This window comes from Cyprinus carpio, chromosome B2 (assembly GCF_018340385.1).
Source record: "Cyprinus carpio isolate SPL01 chromosome B2, ASM1834038v1, whole genome shotgun sequence".
Lineage (NCBI taxonomy): Eukaryota > Metazoa > Chordata > Actinopteri > Cypriniformes > Cyprinidae > Cyprinus > Cyprinus carpio.
The window spans coordinates 22322740-22341513 of NC_056598.1; the positions used below are offsets into that span (position 1 = coordinate 22322740).

An 18774-nucleotide genomic window follows, 5' to 3' on the forward strand; every position below is an offset into this window, starting at 1 on the left:
GTATAGCGCAGCGTTAAAATAAAATTGCAACCCTCCTCAACATTTATCACAAACAACTCGGTTAGAATCATTAAATCATAAGACAAACACAGAGGTGAATGGAAATGGGTAGTGGTGAGTAAATAAAGCAGTTATTTGCCAGTTTACTGGAACTGCAATATAATGCTTGGTTAAATCTCAATGTAAGTGACAAGAAATTCAAATCAATGGTTTCTAAAGCAGATTCTAACAGCTTTTTCATAACAGTTTACTTTTGGAGACGTTAACGAATATGAAAGTATTGCACTTGTTGGAAGACAATATTTTAATTTGTAATTTAATACTAAGAATACAATTAGTTTAGTTGGTTTTAGGCCTTTAGTGCATTTTTTTAAAGTGAGAGCTAATGGAAGTGATCTGGGGCTCATTGCATAATGATACTTTTATGATAAAAACAATGTGAAATATGTTTTTTGGCCATTAATATTTAATTAGCATATTAGATTTCTGAAGGATTGTTTTATACTGAAAACTAGAGTAATAGCTACTGAAAATTCATGAATCACATGAATAAATTAAACTTTTAAATATATTTAAATTGAAAACCATTATTTTAAATTGTAATATAATTTCACGTTTTATTATTCCAAACTTTTGATCAGTAGTGCATATATGTCTCGCCATTGGCAAAAGGTTCATTTTAGACTGCAAACACGTCAAATACCAAAAGGTTTCTTAGTTTATCTTTTGCTCTGTTTGCTAACCCCGTTGCATCTCTTGTAGCCATTTATGAATTATTAAAAGCTCAGTAATGTGTGTGAATACTGATTATGTTATTAATAAGGTGCTTATGACAGTGGGGTCAGAGGGAGGCCATGTTCGCCATTTTCCCACTGTACTTTTAGCACCCAAGAACCATCAGCCATAATCAGTTTACCGATGGCAAGATTTCTCCAGTTGGCTTGTGGTGTGGGAGGCAGATTGATTGTCTCTTATAGGCTGTTTTGTAACAGAGGGCTCGGAGATTGTTTATCTCTCTCGCGCTTGTCCCGTTTCATCTGCCGACTGCTGAGTTTTCATTTCCTCTCCTCCGCTCGCCCCGACGGAAGCGCTCTCAGCGTGCCGAGGCCCAGGACGGTTTTAAACCCCTTCTTGTCTTTTGTGTTAAAATTATCCTTTTATATTAATCCTCCAGACGGGAACCACCCTGAAGTGGACTTATCCTTGCCACTTATCAGAACATGGAAACCATCTAGATTATGCCCCCTCTGTCCTTTTCAGTTTATGATAGTGTTGTTTTTCACCCCTTCCAGCTTGTTTCTTAAGTGTCCCGAGAGAGCCGGCATTTTAAAAAACACAGCCCCCCCGTTGACACCCCATGCCGGTGTAGTCACGGCATACTGATCAGCAGTTTAGTAATTTCACCTCAGGTAAAATACAATTGTAGGACGATGGATTTTATCCATTTAGATGTAGATACATCTTCCTTTTGCAAACAGAATGCCTCGTGCCCTATTCCTCTGCGCTTTGGCAGATTTCCCCCGTTGCTGTTGCTCTCAGATCTCTTGTTTCACACTCAAGCTTTTGTGAGGGAGGGAAGACTGACTTTCTCAAAGTCATTTTTGTACTTCTGTGCTGCTGAAGGTCTCGCAGCGGGGAGCGCCTGCAGTCACCATACACTCCGCACAGCATTAGTTTGCCTATAGTTGAAGGCGGAGCTTAGTTTTTTTTTTTTTACATGGGCAATAAAGAGCCAAATGCTTGGCTTTTTCTTTCCTTTTTTTACTCTTTTGGTCCAGAAGGTTGTTCCCTGGAGCGCTACAGCAAGAGAGGCAAAAAAAAAAAAAAAAACATAACAAAGCTAGCTTTATTTATTTTCTCTGCCATGTGTGGGATCATTTTTCCTAGAGTATGAGTGCGCTTCTGATCTGAAATCAACTGCAGTATGTTATGAAGTGTATGTAATTTTTCAAGAACATTATAGTAGCTCTATTCCAAAACCTAAAGAGCTGCCTTACTGCCTACATACTAACTGAAATACTACTTCAGAAGGGACTGATTTGGAATGCTTTACGTAGGCAGCAACTCAGCTGTGTATCATACAAACAGCACTCTGCAATGCTAAAATAACATTAAATGAACACACCATTTTCTGGGTAAAATGTAGGTTTTCAAAAAAGTTTAAATTTTATATATTTTTCTTAATTTTTTTATGTAATTATTAAAATAATTTCTAATAGTAATGCACAGTATATCGGTACAGATCAGTTACTGGCCAATATTAGGATTTTATTTATTTGTTAATTTATTTTATTTTATTTATTTATTTTTGTGATAAAATATATTTTTAGAAATTTTCATACGGTATATTTATTTATGCATGCTCATTTCCCTGATATTTACATGATCTTGGCCAACTTCTAATGCTTACTTAAAGTTAATCTTTCAATACAATAACACTGTAATCTTTAGTAAATCCCTATTTCTGTCCTTTTTTAATACACCATCTTTGGGTTCTTTTTTTTACTGAACTTAGTGTACTTGGATTGTCTTATTGTGAAAGATACATGTGATGCTGCTTAAAATTTTGGTTAAAGCATGTTTTTTAGGAAGTAGTGTAATTAAGTTGCCTACTTTTTGGAACAGCCTTGACGTTGAGAGCCCATTTATGATGTCTTACACGCCCAAAATGCACTAGGCTTTGGAACGGAGCATACTGTATATGTAGAATTTGTCTGTGTGAATGTGTTTCTGGCTTTCTGATTGAGAACAGTGTTTTGTGGGTAGGTGTTATACAGTATGTGCGAGAGTGAGAAATAAATGGCGAGTAAGGAGTTTGGAGGAGAATCGTAATTAAAATTTTCAGTCTCGTTAAGTTGGTGACAGCCTTCACTGCACCATGGGTTCCGGCGATCGATGGAAAAGATCTGCATCCAATACTAACGAACCAAGATATTTCGAAGCCCTGGGGAGGAGAAAAATTAATTACAAATATTTATGGCCCAAATTAATCAGTTCAGTGAGATACTCTGATTGTCCGTGGGGTGTATGGATGCATGACGCATGAATCGAACGAAAAAGATCTGATGCTGTCACGTTCTACTGTTCAACACACACACACACACACACACACACACACACACACACACACACACTGACACTCACACACTCACACACTGACACTCACACACACACACACACACACACACACACATACACACACACACACACACACACTCCAGTTTATAGAGCGACTGCTCTTGACACCTTCAGCCATACACTTTTCCCTTGCACTGATTCTCCTAACAGTGTCAGAGAGGCCTCATAGTGAAAGGGCATTTACTCTCACTCGCATATGCCGTTCATGTCGAGTAAGGGTACTCCCATCACAGATGTGACAATGTGGTATGCTGGTTTACGCTACGCTCTCAGCTGTTACCCTAGTGTCCATGACAATAGAGCAATCCAGCCACCTGCATTTTACGCCCCTCGCATGAGCATGCCATGAGACATTATTGGATGGGCATAAGCATTGCAATTACATGTTCACATCACTTTTTGAAATAGATTGCAGCATTTAATTCAGTTGCAAGGATAGCTGCAATTTTGTCACATAACTACACTTAATGCTTATATATTGCTTCACTATTGATTTTCTGCGACTGTGCATTATATTATATTGTATTGTATTCTGATTAATTAATCAGTTAATTGTATCAATATATACGCTACCTGTTCGCTTTCTGTAAATATGGTTTGGTGTTTCATATTGTCTGTTGCAGCAAAAACATGAAGACGGTACTTCAAGCATGAATGGCTCTAATGGAATTTTTTTAGTGAAATTTACATACAGGTCAGGTGGCATGATTAATTGCATACTTTTTTTTTCACATTAATATTCTTTATGATTAATAACACTCCATTAATGCATTAAATTGAAAGCAATAAAATAAATGTGTTCCTGTGTCAGGTATTGAATGTGTATAAATGGTTTATTAAAAGAAGCGGATAGGGCAGATCAGAACCCCAAATCCCTGTATGCAAATGGAAATGTTACCATGGTGTTCGTATAAAATATATACCATAAGTTCATGTAAACACTTGAATTGGTCAAAAAGCATGATTGCTTTTCCAAATCATTGTGTGAATTTAGTTTTATGTTGAAATGCCACTTAAAATGCTACTGAATTGTTTAAATAATTTCGTTTCTGATCAAAGTGCTATAATTGTTTACATTTCAATTTTGAACCGAAGAAATATACTACTGTATATTAAAATAATTAAGCATATTTTTATGGTGCATTACAGTCCTCCAGGGAAGTCTGCAATTACAATGTCATGATACGCTGACGAAAGGAACGAAGGAGCCATGGATAAACGTAACTGTCATTTATTAAATCCAACACACAGGGTAAATCCACACTTGGAAGGGAAGGAAGACACACGTAGACTGGTAGACTGGTAGACCCAACAAAGGAGGAACGCACAGACTGGAACTAAATACATGACTTAAAGAGGCAATTGGGAGGAACATAGGTGACCAGAATGACTAATTAAAAGACAATGAGGACAGGAAGAGGAATGACCAAATAAGGGCACATGAGGGAGAAACTAGTCACGGGGAGCACATGAGGAGCAAAACACAACAAAGACAGTCCAATCCTGACAGTCAATGTCAGTGTGTTCAAATAACTTTGGTTAAAGCAAGATGGCGATGTACCTTTTTTTTTGCAATTCAACAAGACTTTAAATTCTGCATCTACAAAATGATTAGTAAAGACCGAGCAGTGTGTTTTTGATCTTTAATGTTTTTATTCAATTTATGAAGCAGCTATAAATCCAGAATCATTATATATTCTAGCGTAATTGTACAAAACTATCTATGAAAACTGTACAATACTGTGGTATTTTGTACACACAACTTAGTTTTATTGTAAATGGAAAAAAAAATTCATTCATTTTAACAGACTTACGATTAATACAGATGCTGCTTCATTTGTGTCTGAAATGTTTTCTCATTGACATACCCTCAAATCAGAAACTCAGGGAAGAGAAAAAAAATCCCATGTTTTCTAGAATACTTAGGACTTTGTGGTGACGTTCATGTACGTTAAACACATAGATATGATTTTTCTAACGTGATTTTAATGGACCATTATTAATATTCATGAGTCATCTCCATGACCTCAGAACCAGCATGGCTTCTTGTTCAGGTAAACCGTCCCATCCACTTTTAATGCAAAGTGAGATTAGCGTTTAGCACAGCTATTACTTTGCTGACTTTGCTTGCTTAACTGCTTAATTCTTCTCCATTCCTCAAGTTGGCAACAGCTTTATTGATTTCTGTTTTAGAAATGGCTCTTTGTAGCTTTTTGTAGCCTTAAGAAATTCCTCTTTTTTGTCACTTGGCTCCATCAGTGGAGCGTAGGCAGAGCTGCATCAAAACACCTAATGAAAAAAACAAATATCCTGCAAAGTATTGTAATGCATAACCTTTTTATTTTTTTTTGCTGAAGTAAGACGTGCAGTTGTCTATGCAGGTTAATTCAGGGCAGATGGGTGAGTAAATAGCCAGAGCGAAATATGCAAAGACAATTTGTGCCACTTGTAATTCTCTGTGTGCTTATTTTGGGGACTGGAGCATGAAAACGGTTTTATTAAGATACACAGCTTTTAAATGTATCCAGCATGGTTACTTGTCATTTTGCAGACACTTTATTTAAAGTAACACTGTAATTGGAGGGACAGTCTGCCTGGAGCAGAGGCACTTAAACAAGCTGGTGTTAAGAGCCTTAGTCAGGGCCAGAGCGAGGTTAAGTGTCTCACTCAGGAGCACAACAGTGGTAGAGCAAGAGTGCTGTCACAGAACCTCTCCAGTGGGACACACCTTCCTGGAAATAAACCAGCGACCTTTGTGTTAGCATCCTGGATCTTTGTAGCATTAGACTGCAACTTCTTTCCGATCTGCTGTTTAATTACTATTAAACCAATCCTATATTAATGGGCCATCATCTGAGGTAGCTCCAGACATCAAATAAAAAACCTTATTCGTTTGATATCTGGAGATAATTTAGATGATGACTCAATTAAGCAGGTTTGGTTTTAACATTGACTTGTTAAACTGTACAAATGTACAGGTAGATACACAGAAATCTCTAACTGTTCCATTTTTTTGGAAATTTTATGTGGGTCATAACTGTATCTAACAGCTTAAAAGCTGAAATGTGAAATTTTTGTTTTCAATTTTGACTAATTTTGTTTTGTTTACATGTTAGAAATGCATTTAAATTCCAAAGAACTATCTTCTATTTTATATATATATATATATATATATATATATATATATATATATATATATATACGTGTGTGTCTGTGTGTGTGTGTGAGCCTGGACCACAAAACCAGTCTTAAGTGTAAATTCTTCAAAATTGAGATTTATACATCATCTGAAAGCTGAATAAATAAGCTTTCCATTGATGTATGGTTTGTTAGGATAGGACAATAATTGGCCGAGATACATCTGGAATCGCATGAGTAAATCACGTTTAAAGTTGTCCAAATGCATGTTACTAATCAAAAATTAAGTTTTTATATATTTACACTAGGAAATTTACAAAATATCTTCATGGAACATGATATTTACTTAATTTCCTAATGATTTTTGCCATAAAAGAAAAATCTATAATTTTGACCCATACAATGTATTTTTGGCTATTGCTACAAATATACCCCAGTGACTTAAGACTGGTTTTGTGGTATATATATATATATATATATATATATATATATATATATATATATATATATATATATATACACACACACACACACACACACACACACACACACACACACACAAACAAATATTATATTATATTATATTATTTATATTATATTATATTATATTATATTATATTATATTATATTATATTATATTATATTATATTATATTATATTATATTTTCAAAATAAATTGCCAGTTGCTTCCTATTTTACCTTCCTAATATGATGCATTTCTGAGGCAAAAATATTTGAATGAGGCTTGAATATTGTCAATATTGAATATTGAATTTGGGAATTGATTGGACTAAGAGCTAGAGGTAATAAATATGGCCAATCTGCTTTTGTTCATTCTTTTTAAAGAATGTTGTTTGTTGTTTATTCTTTATCTTTAGTTTTTATTTAAAGGCAGTTTGATTTCATAGAATGACTTTAAATGTGAAACATCTGTACTGTAGCTGTAAAAAACATGGTTTATAAAAAGAAACAGCTTTTGTGTTATGAAAACATAACACATTACACTTTTATTGTATTCAGTACAAATTTACTACAAATAATCTTACACACTATTCTCCAGTCTTTTAACTAGAAACTTGTCTCTAATGTCCAAATTCATATCCGCTCCCAAGTTATGACCGTCTAGCCATCAATAATAAGTCAGCCAGTGTGGAAAAAAAGTTCTTATCAAATGAATCTAATCTAAAGAAACTGTCACTGCTGGCAGGAAGATTTCACTGCCTCTGCAATTTTGCCTCTTCGTAGTTTTCAAGCTTGTTAAATTGAGAGCACAACAATCTATCAGCAGTTTCCTATCAACCCTATCTGCATGAATGATTTGTTTGGAGCATTTTCATCTGTTGTTTAAGCAAAAACAAATCCATTTTTGTATGAACCTTAACTGCTATGCACTGGCAAACAGCTGTTTAGTTTGTTCATTGTATAAATCTGCTGTTGGGCAGACTTGGATCCCATTGTAGCACAGTAACTTTTATTTTTTTTCATTTGTATAATCTATAAGAATCACCGGTTAGACTCTCTGTTTCAGGTTCATTTAGTTTAGCATCAGTGCAGGTGCCAGACAGCCGTCAATCCCAATGTCACTGCGGAGATTGGCTGATTGATCGAAGCGAGTCAAAGCGCAGAAGGTGAGAGAGGTTAAAGCACAATCATGATTGACGTGGAGGCAGCCGAAGAAAAGGAGAGAGAAGCAGAGGATAACATATTAAAACAATGCTGTGAAATGGAAAGGGACAGGCAGAGAGAGAGACAGGTGGTGAGTGGGAGGAGGCGACGAAAGAGAAAATATAACATGAACAGAAAAGCTTTTAGGAGACAGGTGGAATATTTGTTAAGGAATGAAGGCTTGTGTGAATAATCAGGAGGGAGAGGGAAGCAAGTTTGGGGGATCTTGTGAGGATACGCAACATTCAGTTGTACTTCAGTAGGCATGTTGACAAGACCCAGAGCGCCACTACTGTACTTGCATGTCACAGCATTTATAGCGGACATAACACTCATGACACATTACTCAGCAATTATCACAGCTGGGCTTCTTACACTTGGTTAATGTAATCATCGGTTATCTTATCCATGTTTCACACAGTTTATACTTTATTCATGGTTAGTAATTCATAGATTTCACACTGTGCGTTTGTTAATGCTGGGTTAAAGTTCTTATTTGCATATTCATGAGGTGATTAGCATTGATTGACAGGATGTGACCTGTTTTAATGACTGCTTGTCTGTCTGTGGGAATGTCATTGTGTCATCGCTCTTGTCTTGTGTCTGCTGAAAATATACTACATATTCTGTAAATTCTGTGAAAGTTGGAAATGGAAGCAGTGACAATATTTTCACCTGAAGATTGAGTTATGACATTTGGATAAAAAAAAAAAAAAAAAAAAAAAAAACCTCTGTATGTATGAATCATGAATGAATTACAGTAAGATCATTAACATGAATTCAGAAAACAGTGTGAATTTTTATTTCATGTCGACATATTTCCCTTAAATATGGATGCATGGACATTTTCTACAGCTGTACAAATTACATGAATATTTAATGAGGCAAATACTGAAGCAGTTTGTGATTGGTTGCCTGTTGTTAAACAACTCACCATGGCATCGCATTTGGGGCAACTCTTTGGGGTTAAACTTTGCAAATCAGTGCTAACCCCCTTTCAAAACCAAATGTTGCTTAACCCAGGATTACAACTGGCCTTTACCTGGTGTTTAAAAAGACATTAACCAAGAGTTAAATGTCGTGTAGAAGCCCTAGAGTGCATCCTTCTCTAGTTAAATCCACAGTATTTTTTATTCGCTGAATGTCTGAAGCGTATTGCTCATAAAAATGTTTAAAATAGCCAGTTATGGTCTGATTGGCTGGCTATATGCAATTTCCATGGCTCTAACTCATAACACACTCAAAGTAGTTCTATAGTCCACAATTCTTTGTTTTGCAATTATATGTCCCACATGGCATCTCTGTGCACATACACAACCAATCATGCAGTGTTATGCAGCTTTACTATTACCATCATTCAGCTTACTGTTCATTACTCTTCATAAACACAACTCACACTGTAGTGCCTCATTGTTCATGTCTACAGAAATCAGACAGCCTCATTCAACATCACACTTAAACTGTAAAATTGCACAGGTCCTAATGTATTGTCACATGTAGAAACAGCTTCATTTCCAGGTAATTGCAAAAATCAACCTGTGAAATGATGCGTCACCAACTTGGAAGGAGCTTCTATTAAAGAAGTAGGCGGCATGCTTGAATGCTTGAGAAGTCTGTCATTCATTTCAGCAAAAAATATACTCACATGGTTTGTGTTTTTTTCCCCTCAGTCGTCAGTTAGGACATGCTTGAATAGATTTTTACCAAAATCAATTTTAATGGATATTTGTTTTGTTTGCTCAAAAACAAACAGATACTTGAACTGGAACAATTGAACTAGGTTTTTAAGTGTTGACACAAAAGGGAGGCTCAGAATGAGGTGCTACACCTTAAAAACCACTACAGTTGATATAATAAAATGCATGGGTCACCCCAAAAATGATATAAAATAAATGGCTGGTTCTCAACCTTTTTGACTCCAAGGCACCCCATTGTTAAAGACAATATTTGAATATACTTTTTTTGGTACTTTTATGGTAATGAAAAAGTTGCTCATTGTAAAACATATTTTATTTATTTACAGAATCTTACTGTAACATATAAAACCTAACTGTACTTTTTAAATAGTCCTTGGCTTTTATTGGACAGGAGAGTGAGATATAAGACAGGAAACAACACATGATCCGGATCCAGAGTGCCACTGTGTTCACTACACACCAGGCCTCTGTTTTTAATGAGCACAAATGAAATGCCATAACACAATTTTCCTATAAGCCTTCTGATGATACTTGCAACATCTGACAGAACAAGGAAATATCAGCCACCTTGGCTCATATTGAATTCTAATGATGCTGCTGATGTTACTGTCTTGCGATTACTCATACGTTAATGAAACAGCCTGGCTGTGTGTTCTGCTACCTTGCCTTGTCGTTCCACTTTTAATTAACATACTGCAATGATTAAAGTTTTAACTTAATTATCTTTATCTTTTCTCCTAGGGCATCCAACCCTCTGTGGGAAACTGAGTAAAACGTTTTGCCAGCACCAAAACACAGAAGCTCTGCGAGATACATAAAGTGAACACAAGTGACTTAACGCATGCTCTGCGTAAACTGGATGAAGGCAGTGTAATGGAGGAATAAGTGGGGAAGACTGAACAGAGAAGAACGAAAGAATGAAGACAACCGGAAAGCGAACACGCCTTTTCATCAGTTGTTGTTTAAATTAATACATCACAAACGTACGACATGATTGGCAGGAGGCTGCTCCTGTTGGTGTCCCTGTGTTTTGTAGGCGGAGCCTGTGTCACTAAGATTGTTCGGAGAAGGGGAGTGAGCTCAGTTCGCGCCCAGCATACAGAAAATGGAGCAACTGACCAATGGGATGCAAGTTTGGAGAGGAATGGCAATACAATGACAAGAATCAAAGAACTGATTGGTCCTGAAGAAGTTGAAGAGCAGATTACAGCTCACCAGAGCCATGGAGCTTCTCCTGTCTTCACCAAGGAAAACTTTGTTGGGTTTAATGCCAAACCACCTGAAGAAATAAACATAGACTCTGACCACCAAGATTTAAAGGTACAAGCCCCAACTGATGACTCTAGAGACATTTTAGAGTTTAAAAGGGGCAGAAATAAAACAAAGAAAGGTGGAAGAGTTGACAAATGGATCCCAGTGCACCACAGAACAACTTCTGGCATACACTTCAACAGAACCAGATTCAAAATCCCTTCAAAATCCAGAGCAAGTTCAAATTCTGCCATTCACACTACGGCAGGTACAAAAGTAATCACTCCAGATTCACCTCGGAAATTGAACCTGACTGGAAGCTTATTAAAACTGATATCTAAAGAAAACCTCATAAGAATTGTGAATTCCCAGCTTCAGAGTGTTCCAGGTCTAAATATTCCAGGTAAAATGAGTCACAGCAGGAAAAGGGATTTGATCAACATGGATCACAGTCAAGTGGAGGCATTTAAAATGAAAAAACAAGACAGGATAGGCACTCCTGAACTTTATAACTCAGATAACCTGACTGCTGAGCTACATTCAAGTACTTTTACAAATACCAGCCTAAATCCGGATCAGACCATTCACACTCTCTTTAAACAGTTTAGTGGATTCACTATGGATCTAGGTGAGGGGGACAGAAAATTGGAGGTGAGAGGTGCACCAGGCACTGCTTCATGGAAGTACAAACACTTCACCACTCATTTAGCATCAACTCCCCAAAGTGAGATCATGCCTGTCACGGAGACGAACCCCTTCGCTGGTCAGAGCAATATGGGCACATCACACACTCCGTCTCAGATTGACTGGGGACATCGGCCTGGCTCTTTCAGCTCACTGACTGAGAGGAGTCTTGACGTTAAAAGAGAATCAGATCAGAGTGTTCGTATGCCATTTGGTGCCACTCAGAATCCATTGATTAAAATTTCAGAACCCATTGACAGCAGTCACATCCTAAAACTCCCACCAGATCCGGAATGGGGAAGGAAGGAGGTGGAGGAGAGCAGAGAGATGACTGTGGACTCTCGCCCTGGCAGAGATGGACGAGGTCTTGTTTTCCAGGAAATGGATGAGGATGGAGATGAGGGGCGGAATCAACAAAAAGGGGAAATCTCTCGATCTAGAAAACGACGAAGCTGGATCTGGAACCAGTTCTTTGTCATTGAGGAGTATGCTGGTCCAGAACCAGTGCTCATTGGAAGGGTAAGAACTCCTTATGATTCTCTTTAAAAGTTGGCTCACACCAAAAATTCCTATATAAAAAAATCTAAAACCTTACACCAAATATTTGAACGATAGTATATGACTTTATTTCTGTGAAACACAAAGAAAAAATATTTTGAAAGATGTATTTTTTTTTGCACAGTGGGTTCCAGTGTTGTTTTGGACCCCATTGACTTTCACTGTTGGAAAAACAGAACAACTCATTGCTATCAACTTTCAATTGACATTAATTGACATTTGCATTTATCTAAATAACCACTTATTTCTAATTAAATAATAAGCTAAGTTTAATCACTTTGGCAGAGGAAAATCAAAGATCACTAACCAATATGACCCTCAACACAGTGAATTTGGGGGAAAAAGCTCACACTGAGACTGAAAGACATCTCCCACAGAACATTGTGCCTGGATGTTTATCACATCAGTGATCTTAATGGCATTAGTCACATTATCCCAGTCTTGTTTTCCTTGCTGTCTTTGTCTTTTTGAATCCTGAGGAAGCCGAGCTCTGCAGGTCACAGAATAATGTTTCAATCAGCCTCTTAATCAGACGTTGATTCTCCTCTGTTAAAGCTACAGTATGTGCTGTGATGAACAATCGCTTTTCTCATCAGAAAATCAAGAGCCTGGTGGTGGAGGGTGAAAAATAACATTACCTCTCTTCTGTGAGTCATACTCCATTGCTGACCCTGTTTGGAGGTTCAAAGTGTTGAATTGTACCCATGACTTACAGTACCAGTCAAATTTTAGACATACCTATTTTTTTTTTAGCCTACGTATAAGATTATGAAGTGACAAATGGATGTATGGGAATTATGTAGTGATCAAAAATGTTAAACAGAACTACTGTATTTTATATTTTGGTTTTTGCCACCGTTTACATTGATAACAGCTTTGTGAACCTCTTAAATGTCACATTTATTTGTTTATTTATTTGACAGAAGTTCCGTGTAAAGTGAATTCTCAACCATCAATTTAATTTATTTTAAAAAATATTTTTATTTTTTATATTATTATAATATTTTTTTAAATATTAAATGTACATTTTAATTGAATACGTGTTTTTTGTAAAGAATTAAAGAATGAATTAAAATTAATTTATACTACAGTGAGAATTAATACAGATACTGCTAAATAATGTAATATTATCTAGTAAAACTATTTAAATGTCTTCCAAAGCACATTTACTTTTTGTGTTAGGTAGCAAATTAGGGTAATTAAGCATAATAAAAAATGTAAATTAACTGGATGTTTTTTCTTCTAAGCATAAATCATCTTTTCAGGTTTGTTAGGTTTTTCTTTAAAACAAGAAAATGTGTCAGTTTTGATTTTTAGCTCAAGTAAATTTCACTTGTTCATTTATTCATTCATTTTAAAAAATGTAAAACTATTTTTTTTTTGTGTAATTTTCTGTTGTCACCCAAGTATTTAACTGCATGCCTTTAGTTGATAAAAACCTTTAATATCATGTTCAATATCATAATCAACATCAAAGTCAGGCATTTTCAAAACTTTGAATGGCACTGTATATCTGGCATTGTTTTTGCTATTTCACAGTTCCCACCTATCTTTTTTTGTCTTTTTCGTATCTGTTTTCTTTTGCCATCACCCTAAGCTGCAGTTTGAGCGGCTGGGGAAGGCAGTGGGGTACACTGAGTAAATGAATGATGATGATTCTGCGTGTCTGCCTGAGGCAGTCAGACGCACTGTGGAATAGGAAAAAACCCTCTTGCATTCTCTTCTGGGACTGTCTATTGTCTGTGAGTTGGCTCCTGCAGCATTTAATGGAACCCCCCCCCCCCACTGTTAATACCTAACTGCAGATCCACACACATCCACCCAGTAGTTTTAGACACATTTGATCACTGAGCTCAAACGGGATGGCTGTTTAGAGTGGGTACGAAGACAAGCATTGATCTTCATTAGAGCCCCGTGGACGGCAGAATGAATAAGAAGGAGTGAGAGAAAGCAGCAGAGTGAAGGAATGGGGAATTGCGAGACTAAAAAAGCCTTCGGTGCTGTTGACCATTGCTACAGATGGACAGTCCTGTATGTCATTAGAGCCAATATGGTGTGCTTAACAGGTGGCAATGCTGTTACTGATAGTTCCCTGCTCACTGAGCATCCTTCACGGTATCTAACACCACGGCTGAACCCGTTCGGAGCCTGAGCATGTGTTGTGTGTGTACGTACACACCTAATGCTCTTATGTGTCCTAATGCTCTTACGGATGTTTAATCTTGCTGCTTCGACCCTATGCAAAGCCGCCTGCACTGCTGTCTGTTGGATCAGTTGGGGATGTGTTTTGCTGCGCCTTATAACCGAGATGATTATGATTTAATAAAGGGCTGAAGTGAACTATGTAGCCCCGCGGCAGACGTGCCAAGTGCCACAGTGCTCTCAATCTACAGCGAGAAGCTAATCAGTGATTCAGCATTTGGAGCGCATGTTCATATACTCATTACGGCGTCTATAAATACTGTACTGGGCCATTATGCATTTTTACATATTTTATGGTAGGTAACATCAATTATATGCAATTATAGTTATGTTAAATGATAATCAAATTGAGGGTTTGGCATAACAAGCATCCATATGTTTATGTCAGAGGACTCATTGCTGGAGAGCATATGCAGGGACTTTATGATAACAATATATGCTCCTCTGTATTCCTTAATGAATGTAGTTTCTTCTTGATCTTAATGTAGGGACATAAATTAGCACATATTATGCATCCGAAAGCAATGCTAGAATGTGAGGCATAGGGAAAACAAATCTGCACTCTACCGTACCAACTTCGCGCAATTGTGGTCTCATAAAACCGTAGGCCTCCCTTGGCTGTTCCTAACAGGCGTAATTTGGATGTACAAAATAAAAGTGAAATGATTGAGATTTGGTACTTGGAGTGCTTGAAAACACCAACGTTCCTCTGTGGTTTTGTGTTTGTGGAAGACGTGTTTGGGGTCTCTTGATTATCTCTTTAAGTGTCCCAGCCCTTTACCCTCCTCTGGCTTTTGTTTGATTGGCTTTGATTGGAAATGTTGTGGTTTACAAATCCGATTCATAATTACACAGTTGTTTTGTCAGCAACATGTTTGGCAGGAATTTTCACTATTTTATGTTGCTGGGGAATCTTTGCTCACAGTAGGTTAGAACACTATGGTAGAGAGTACTTTTCTGTGTAATTCTGTGCTGTTCTACTAGGAATTATTCTCAACATTGATCGTTTTGCAAGCCCAGATTCTGACTTGCCATTAACTAAATGTTGTTCTGTTATTCTTTCGTTCTGTCTGTTTTTCTTTAATTCTGTCCATTGTTCTTTTGTTCTGTCTGTTGTTCTTTCATCTTGTCCATTGTTCTTTTGTTTTGTCTGAGTTGTTTCCTTCATTCTGTCAGTTGTTCTTTTGTTTTGCCTGTCTATCCTTCATTTTTTCTTTCTGTCCACCACTTTTCATTCTGTATTTCATTCTTTTGTTCTGTCTGTAGTTCTTTTGCTCTGTCTGTCATTCTTTCACTCTGTCGTTCTTTTGTTCTGTTGTTCTTTTGCACTGTCATTCTTTTGTTCTGTCTGTTGTTCTTTTATTCTGTCTTTTGTTCCTTCATTTTTTCGTCGATCTTTCGTTTTGTCTATCTGCCCTTCACTCTTTCATTCTGTCTGTCGTTCTTTTCGTTTTCTCCATATTTTTATTGTTTTGTCTGTCTGACCTTCATTCTTTCTGTCTGTCTCTGTTGTTTGGTCTGTTGTTCTTTTCTTCTGTCTGTTATTCTTTCATTCTGTCTGTCGTTCTTTCATTCTGTCTGTATTTCTTTCATTCTGCCTGTCATTCTATATTTCTGTCTGTATTTCTTTCATTCTGTCTGTCGTTCTTTAATTTTGCCTGTCTTTCATTTTGTTCGTCAGTCCTTCATTCTGTCTGTCTCTGTCCTTCTGTCTGTCATTCTTTAGTTTTGTCTGTCATTCTTTTATTCTGTCTGATGTTTTTTTGTTCTCTGACATTCTTTCATTCCGTCTGTATTTCTTCCATTCTGTCTGTCATTCTTTTGTTCTGTCCATTGTTCTTTTGTTTTGTCTGTCTGGCCTTCATTATTTAGTCCTCTGTCTGTCTGTTGTTCTTTCATTCTGTTTTTGTCTAGCTATCTACAGTACAGGATCTCTCTCTTTATCTGTCTATGTATCTACTGTATCTGAATCTGTTGATCAATCTGTTGATACATCTTACATTCTGTGTAGCATTCTGTCTCAGTTGTTCTGTCTGTATGTCTTTCTTCTTTATCTGTCATTCTATCTTCAGTCAGTCGTTCAGTCTATCTATATGTCATTCTGTTATCTTTCTGTCTAATTATCTGATGTTCTATCTTTTACGCTCAGGACAAATTCACAAATTGACTTTGAATTTAAAAGACATTTTCATTTAAAATCTGACAGGCTGATAGATTTATATCTAGGGGGCAGTACCAATTTTTAAAAATGCTTTTACAGTTTTTCTCAGTCACTTTGGTGCATTTCTCAAATCAGAAATGAAATTCTTGTACAACCTCCACATCATCTAGTCATTTATACACATCATAAAACCAGTTTCTCATTCTTTTGAACAAGTTGCGATTGCTTTTGTACATTCATTATTATGCACATGGTTATCTATGGTTTCCTACATTATCAGCTGCTAATGTCATGTTGCTCAAAATGTATTACTATATAGTTTTCTGTGCAATAGTCTTACCCCTCAAAACATCTAGTCTTTAGTTTATCGTACAAGTCATTTAAATGCAGAATGGTTCATCTAGTTGTCATAAACTGCCACCCCCCCTCCCCCTTTTTGTACACATTATTATTAGACTTTTTGTAAATTTGCCATGAATTGTGCAAGTGAATCTTGACTAATGAAGAGAATGTAGATCAACCAATGATAAACCATTTCTCTGAAATAGCTCAAAGGTTCATCTCATGAATCTTCAGTTGGAAAGCATATACTGTATAGACAGAGGACAACACAAGAGTTAGAATTTCTTTTTCCTTTTCTATATCACAATGACATTGTAAAGGTTTTTATTTATTTATTTATTTTTATTTTTTTGGTCAGACCACTAGTAAGAGTGTAACTAGGAATTATATCCAGTCTCTTTCAATCAATATCCCACATACAGTAATGTGTAAATTTGTACTTTTGAAATGGACATATGGCATACATAAGCATATGGCATACTGTTCACTACAGTAACTGTCATCCAAAATGTTGCCATAGCTTACATCAGAACATCCCTCCAGAGCACACTGTTATACTGACAACATGACTTAGCAATTTGACTGTCTTATCCATACACAATGACACAAGGACTTGTCATTCTGATGGCACTGACATGTTCATTGACACAGATATTTATTTTTGAGAGATGAACTAAGGATTTTGACCAAGAGACTGGCTTTTGGCTTAATGTTTTTTTTTTGCCTTTTTTTATTTTTTTTTTGCCTTTTTTTTTGGCTTGAGTTTTGCTATTTGTATGAGTTGTTTTGAGAAATGCACTTACTGTTTTGCAAATGTCAAGGATGATTCGAGAAATGTACCAAAGCAACTAAGAAAACTGTAAATCAGATTTTCCCATTTGAGTACTGATATGATTGGAAATATAAAGTGAGGAAGACTGGAAACAGTCGGTGTAAGTTAAATACACAAGCAGCTGTGATGTTAGTTTCTCCCGCTGAATTAACTAAAATGAGAGGTAGCACAGCCATTAGTCTTAAATAATGATTTGTTAAATAGTAACAAATTCAGTTAGGTCTTCAGCAATCTCCTCACAGACTTCTGAAAGAGTTCTTTCCAGGAGAATCTCTAAACAGCATTCTGAGCTTTGATCTCTCACTTTCTTCAGTTCATATTTTCAAATCCTTTTATGGCAAGTGAATCAAAACACAATTAAATGTGTTGCAAATACTTTATGAAATCCATTTAAAAACACTCACAAACACTTGATTTCTGTAATTTTATGGGAGCTCGGTTATCTCCTGTTGGGTGGCTTTTGAAAACTTTTCCACCAATAGTAATTTGATATTTCAGATCCAGGTCTCACTGAGTGTGACCTTAGTTTAGACTGGGGTTGTCCACTACTAATCTTTCATGCATTCACTCAGTTAAGTGCAGTTTTCCTCTGTGTTTTGAGGATTGCCATGGACCTTGGATAAGGTTTAGGAGCTTGTTTCACCATCGAGGGACTGTGAGTGTTAAGGTTTTTAAAAGAGATCTTGTAGCAGACTGTGCTGAGGCCACCAGGCGTCATTCATTGACTGACCGCAGGGTGCTATACTTCCTTTCCTGCCGCTGGCTGCCCCATTGCTCTTCTGCTGCTATTTGTCTGCCCGTGAGTCTCCTCACCTGCTAGAGGCCAAACGTGGGGGGATGGTGTTATATTAATAGCACTGTACAGTACAGGTCAGCCTAATTAAGTCAGTAAAAGCACATAATGAAAGCAATCAGATGCAGCCAGTGTATGAAAAAAATATGTTTGAACATGAAACTTTTTAATTTCAAAGTCTCACTCAACATTGTCAATGATGCTTCATTCATTGTGTATCTTATTAGTGCTGCTTTTGCCATGTAAAAGGCAACATATACTCTGGAAATCATTTTATAAATGGGGTTTAAAAGTCCACATTGAATATCTAGAA

General features: G+C 36.6%; 1 protein-coding gene across 2 annotated transcripts in view; it reads left to right on the plus strand.

Annotated features, from left to right (window-relative positions):
* The window catches only part of LOC109098943 (cadherin-2), a 139535-nt gene that overhangs the window by 47706 nt on the left and 73055 nt on the right, over positions 1 to 18774 (plus strand). For both annotated transcript variants that reach the window (XM_042718699.1, XM_042718700.1), the window contains exon 2: positions 10380 to 12092. In XM_042718699.1, the coding sequence (XP_042574633.1) occupies positions 10629 to 12092 (1464 nt within the window). In that variant the 5' untranslated portion in view covers positions 10380 to 10628. The remainder of the gene's footprint in view (positions 1 to 10379; positions 12093 to 18774) is intronic.